Genomic DNA, 6,000 nt, shown 5'->3' with positions numbered 1-6,000 from the left:
CATGGTGACTCACGCCTGTAATCCCAGCATTTTGGGGGGCTGAGATGGGCAGATCACTTGACGTCAGGAATTCGAGACCAGCCTGGCCAACATGGCGAAACCCTATCTCTACAACAAATACAAAAAACCAGACGGGGTGCAGCGTCTCATGCCTGTAATCCTAGCACTTTGGGAGGCCAAGGCAGGAGGATCACCTGGGGTCAGGAGTTCAAGACTAGCCTGACCAACATGGTGAAACCCCATCCCTACTAAATACAAAAAAATTTACCGGGATATGGTGGCGCATGTGTAATCCCAGCTACTTGGGAGGCTGAGGCAGGAGAATCGCTTGAACCCGGGAGGCAGAGGCTGCAGTGAGCCGAGATTGTGCCATTGCATTACAGCCTGGGCAACAGAGCAAAACTCTGTCTCAAAATAAAATAAAATAAAATAAAATAATAAAATAATAAAATAAAATAAAATAAATAAAATAAAATAAAATAAAACAAAAATCAGCTCTTGATTTTCCATAGCCTCCTAACTGGGCTCTTCATCTTCAATCAATTCTCCACACAGTGTTGGAATCATGTGTTGCTTAATGACTGGGATACCTTCTAAGAAATGTGTCGTCAGGCGATTCTGGACCTGAATAGATTTTTTTTTCAAGGAAGACGGACAAATGGCCAATAAGTATATGAAAAGGTACTCAACATTACTGATTATCAGATAAATACAAATCAAAACTACAATGAGCTGGGCGTGGTGGCTCACGCCTGTAATCCCAGCACTTTGGGATGCCAAGACCGGCAGATTGCTTGAGTTCAGGAGTTCGAGACTAGCTTGGGCAACATGGTGAGAACCCATCTCTACCAAAACTACAAAAAATTAGCTGGGTGTGATGGCATGTGCCTGTGGTGCCAGCTACTCAGGAAGCTGAAATGGGAGGATCACTTGAGCCCAGGAGGCAGAGATTGCAGTGAGCTGTAATCACGCCGCTACACTCCAGCCTGGGTGACAGAGCAAGACCCTGTCTCAAAACAAAAACAAAAACAACAACCAAAACCAAAAAACAAAACTACAATTAGATATCACTTCCCACCTTTTGGGGTGCCTATGATAAAAAGACAAGATATAAGTATTGATGAGGGTACAGAGAAAGGGCAGCCTTGTACACTGCTGTTAGGAATGTAAATTGGTACAGTTATCATGGAAAACAGTGTGAAATAAAAATAATTTTATTTAAAAAATTAAAATAGACCTAACTTAGGATCCAGCAGTCCCTCTTCTGGATCTATAGCCCCCCAACAGAATGAAATCAGCACCATGAGAGATATCTGCCTTCCCATGTTCATGAAGCATTAGTCAAAATAGCCCAAACATGGAAATAACGTAAGTGCCTATCAATCAGTGGAATAATTGGTAAAGAAACTGTGGGCTATACAGGAATATTATGCAGCCATAAAAAAGAAGGAAATTCTGCCATTGCAGTAACATAGATGCAACTTGAGGGCATTATGCTAACTAAGTCAGACAGAGAAAGACAAATCCTGCATGATCTCACTTATATGTGGAATCTGAAATAGTTGAACCCATAAAAACAGATGATAGAATGGTGGTTACCAAGATTAGAGGGTGGTGGAGGGAAAGGAAGCTATTGGTCAAAGGGCATAAACTTGCAGTTATAAGATGAGTAAGATCAGGAGATCTAATATACAGTATGGTGACCATAGTTAACAATACTGAATTATACAGCATACTTGAAATTTGCTTAAATGTTCTCTCTGCAAAATAAAGAGTAACTAAATAAGATGAGAGATGTATTAACTAACTTGATTGGATAATAATTTCATAAAATATGTGTGTATCAAATCATCATGTTGTATATCATCAAATTGTAGAATTTTATTCATCAATTATATTTCAACAAAGCTGGAAAACTATAAAAAGAAACAAGTGTATAATTAATAACAGTGCTGGTTGTAAATTAAAACTAAGCGTCATATTTTTGGTGTCAAAATGTTTGACATTTTTAAGAAAACATGTATAAGTGTTCTGCCTCTTGGATGAGACAATTTTAAATTAAGCTGTAAAAAAAAAAGTACTGACAAAATAGTTCACTTTCAGTAATCTGGATTTCCCCAAATAGTGACACGAGAGCCAGTCATTTCAAATTGGACAGTTTGAGTACCTCTTCAAGAGTCTGCAATGTAGGTCAGGGCTCTGCTGACATTTCCATTGACCTCAGAGGTAAAAATCTAAAGTGAGCGCTGACAGGCAGGCAGTGAGGAAAGAAGACATGACACAGCCAACAAGGGTGGCAGCCTGGCTCTGAAGTGGAATTATGTGCTTCAAACAGGTTGAAAGGTAAATAGGCAGCGATCATCCAAATACTTAAAGACAGCTGTATTTCCTTTTAGAAATACATGGGCCAAGTTGTTTTCTCTTGCAAGTTCTCATGATATTCCATGCAGTGGTTACTGATGAAAAGGGAATCTATAATATTATATGGCATCACATCATCTTAAATAATAATTATTGCATACTTCCATCAGTTAACTTCTAACTAGGAACATTTTTAGGGCTTCTGTTGCTTATGAAGAGAAGAATTACTATTGCTAACAAATTATGAAAGGGATCCCTATATTCCTGAGCCGGGGGACCCCAGTTTTTTAAAATGTTACTAGATATTTTATGCGATTTGATGAGCCATGCATTGCATTCTCTTGTTGTTTTATAGAAAAAGCTCAGGTTTTATTAAACAGATAAAATAACTGAATAATGTTGATTGTTGAGTAAATGAGTTAATTCATGTAACTGATTAATTGAATAATGTAACTCTAGTTGTAAACTAACAACGGTATTATTAGGAATTTCTAAAATGTGTTCCTTTTGTGTTCTCTACAGATGAAAGGCTTTTTCCTCTTTTTTGGGGGGTGCGGGGGACAAGGTCTCACTCTGTTGCCCAGGCTGGAGGGCAATGGTGTGATCATGGTTCACTGCAACCTTCACCTCCCGGGTAGCTGGGATGACCATCACATGTCACCACGCTGGGCTAATTTTTGTATTTTTAGTAGGGACGGGGTTTCACCATGTTGCCCAGCCTGATCTCGAACTCCTGGGCTCAAGCAATCCACCGGCCTCTGCATCCCAAAGTGCTGGGATTACAGGCATGAGCCACCACGCCTCCCCAGACGAAACGCTTTTTACAGTCTAACTGGTGAGAGCACATATTGCTTAATCTCACTTCACTTTTCTTCATTTTGCATCCATTTTCTCGGGAGTTCTGAAATTTTTGGCTCTTCCCAAGTTTAGCTCATCAAAGACTAGTATTTCTGGAGTGTGATAAGTACGTAACTTTGGCAGGGAGAAGAATTCATCACCAGAAGTTAGCTCAGCCCAGGCACCGTGTTTCATGCTTGTAATCCTAGCACTTTGGGAGGCTGAGTTGGGAGGACCGCTTGAGCCCAGCAGTTTGAGGTTACAGTGAGCTATGATAATGCCACTGCACTCCAGCCTGGGCTACAGAGCCCGGCCCTTGTCTCTAAAAAAATTTAAAACATAAAATAAAAGAAGAAGTGAACTCAGAGGAGGAGGTTTCTGATGAGAAAGGCTAGATTAGGGGAACTGTAATGGATCAAATGCCCTACTGAGTTAATTCATAGTGACTTTTGAAGAGTATAAAATTCCATTTATTGGCTTTACTTCTCCATCTCTTGTTATATCTCCTAAATATACCAGTAACATTTCTTTGCTCTGTTTCCTTCCTTCCTTCCTTCTTCCTGTCTTCCTAATCAAAGGTTCCCATCAAATACAATAATTCTTGGGGAAAAATGTTATGCTTTTTATTATTTTACTAAAATACTACAATTTAAACATTTTTCCTATTTTTTTTCCAGAGGGAAACAGTCTTTTCCTGCTTCTAGACATGAATCAGGTCACTATTCAATGGGATGCAGTAATAGCCCTTTACATACTCTTCAGCTGGTGTCATGGAGGTATGGTGTTTTATGTATCTATTGCTATCTTTCATTCAACAAATGGAATATTGAGTGATTATCATTTTCATGGTGTTATGTTAGAATCTCTGAAGAATACAAATATTATTAGACTGGAAAAAATGTGTGCATAAAAATTACATAGAATGAAATAAAAATGGCCCAATCGCCTTCCAAATGCAGGATTTCTTTCTCAAATTTCCCTTCTAGACAGCCCTCTTACTCACATGTGAATATTTCCACAAAGGAGCTTATTAGTTTGAGTTGGCATGTTCTATCGTCAAACTATTATAACTGTTATATAATAACCTGTCAAACATTTGAATACAATTCTATTTCACAAACCACTTATTGATAGTTACTACGTGCCAGGCACATAGTAACTATGTGGGCCACTGGCAAGAGTATGATTTTATTCATTATATTCAAACTTTACTGAAAAAAGTAGGCTTTATCTAAAACAGAACAAAAGATAGGTTGAGTAGCTAGAGAATGGGGTTCAGATTCTACAGTGCCCAGTGTTATTTCTAATCTTACCTTTGAAAAATACTGTAGCTTTATAATCTCTCGGTTCTCTACTTTAAAGTAGGAGAGCTAATTATATTTGCTCTTTAGACACTTAGAGAAGCTTCCAGGCTGACTCTAGTCTTGTGTCATGGTGCTGAACATCAATAAAAGCATAACAGAGGCTGGACGAGGTGGCTAATGCCTGTAATCCCAGCACTTTGGGAGGCCGAGGCGGGGGGATCACCTGAGGTCAGGAGTTCAAGATCAGCCTGGCCAACATGGTGAAACCCCATATTAGCCAGGCGTGGTGGTGCTCACCTGTAATCCCAGCTACTCAAGAGGCTAAGGCAGGAGAATCGCTTGAACCTGGAAGGCAGATGTTGCAGTGAGCCAAGATCACGACACTGCACTCCAGCCTGGGTGACAGAGCGAGACTGTCTCAAAAAAAAAAAAGCCTAACAGAAACACACTGTAATAGGCTAGTTTATGAAAAGATACATCTAGTCCTAAAACTGTTTTCAATGGAATCATTTAATTAATAGAAATAATAAATTTAAAATGCAATAGCATATTCTTCTGAATCTCTTGATTTAATGTTTTACATGTAATTTATTATTTTTCCATTTATTTCTAGGAATTACAAATATAAACTGCTCTGGCCACATCTGGGTAGAACCAGCCACAATTTTTAAGATGGGTATGAATATCTCTATATATTGCCAAGCAGCAATTAAGAACTGCCAACCAAGGAAACTTCATTTTTATAAAAATGGCATCAAAGAAAGATTTCAAATCACAAGGATTAATAAAACAACAGCTCGGCTTTGGTATAAAAACTTTCTGGAACCACATGCTTCTATGTACTGCACTGCTGAATGTCCCAAACATTTTCAAGAGACACTGATATGTGGAAAAGACATTTCTTCTGGATGTAAGTGTTGGGGCACATTCGAAATACAAACAAAAGCTAGTCTAACAATTAACTGGTCATTACCACACTACTCTAAAAATAGGGACAAAATAGTATAGTTCAGTTTTTAGATTAGTTTCATACAGGAGCTGCAAACTCAAATGTCTCCAGGGCCAGGTTGGTGAACTATATGAACTGTAGCCATTGCCCAGATCCAGTAATCACAGGTGCCCAGTATTCCTACATCTTTTGGCTCTTCAAAGGAAGACAGAAATATAAAATTTTAATGTGTACTCTCTAAATTTGAAAACGTTGCCAATACATTCAAAAAACAATTTTTCACCTCTACCCTGAACAAACACTGCACATGTGAGGGCCAGCACCCTTAGATTTAAAATGTTGCTCTTTTAATCTTCTTGTTTTATTTTTCTAAACTAATATAATTAACCTTGAAGCAGATCCCATTGAGAAATTTTGAGGCCAAGGTTTAGGGAGAGTTGCAAAACCAGTTTTGTGCTCCCACTGTACTCCTAGGTTTGTGACCTTTGGCAAGTTGCTTAAGCCTCAATTCCTCGCCTGTAAAAGGAGGCTAATTATACAGGCTGTGTT

General features: G+C 38.7%; 1 protein-coding gene across 8 annotated transcripts in view; it reads left to right on the top strand.

Annotated features, from left to right (window-relative positions):
* The first annotated feature begins 2,148 nt into the window (after positions 1 to 2,148).
* The window catches only part of IL23R (interleukin 23 receptor), a 141,885-nt gene continuing 138,033 nt past the window's right edge, over positions 2,149 to 6,000 (top strand). For 3 of the 8 annotated variants that reach the window (XR_010124293.1, XM_054483653.2, XM_054483634.2), the window contains exons 1-3: positions 2,154 to 2,343; positions 3,876 to 3,974; positions 5,116 to 5,412. Coding sequence is in view for 7 of the 8 variants with exons in the window: in XM_054483653.2 (XP_054339628.1) it covers positions 3,905 to 3,974; positions 5,116 to 5,412 (367 nt within the window). In the remaining variant the exon portion in view is untranslated. Of the gene's footprint in view, positions 2,344 to 3,050; positions 3,197 to 3,875; positions 3,975 to 5,115; positions 5,413 to 6,000 lie in introns of all 8 variants that reach the window. The other 5 variants (XM_054483617.2, XM_054483600.2, XM_054483609.2 and 2 more) reach the window with 4 other exon arrangements.

This window comes from Pongo pygmaeus, chromosome 1, assembly GCF_028885625.2.
Source record: "Pongo pygmaeus isolate AG05252 chromosome 1, NHGRI_mPonPyg2-v2.0_pri, whole genome shotgun sequence".
In the NCBI taxonomy this organism is placed as follows: Eukaryota; Metazoa; Chordata; class Mammalia; order Primates; family Hominidae; genus Pongo; species Pongo pygmaeus.
The sequence above is the reverse complement of the archived record's forward strand: the minus strand, read 5'-3'. Positions and strand labels throughout refer to the sequence as shown.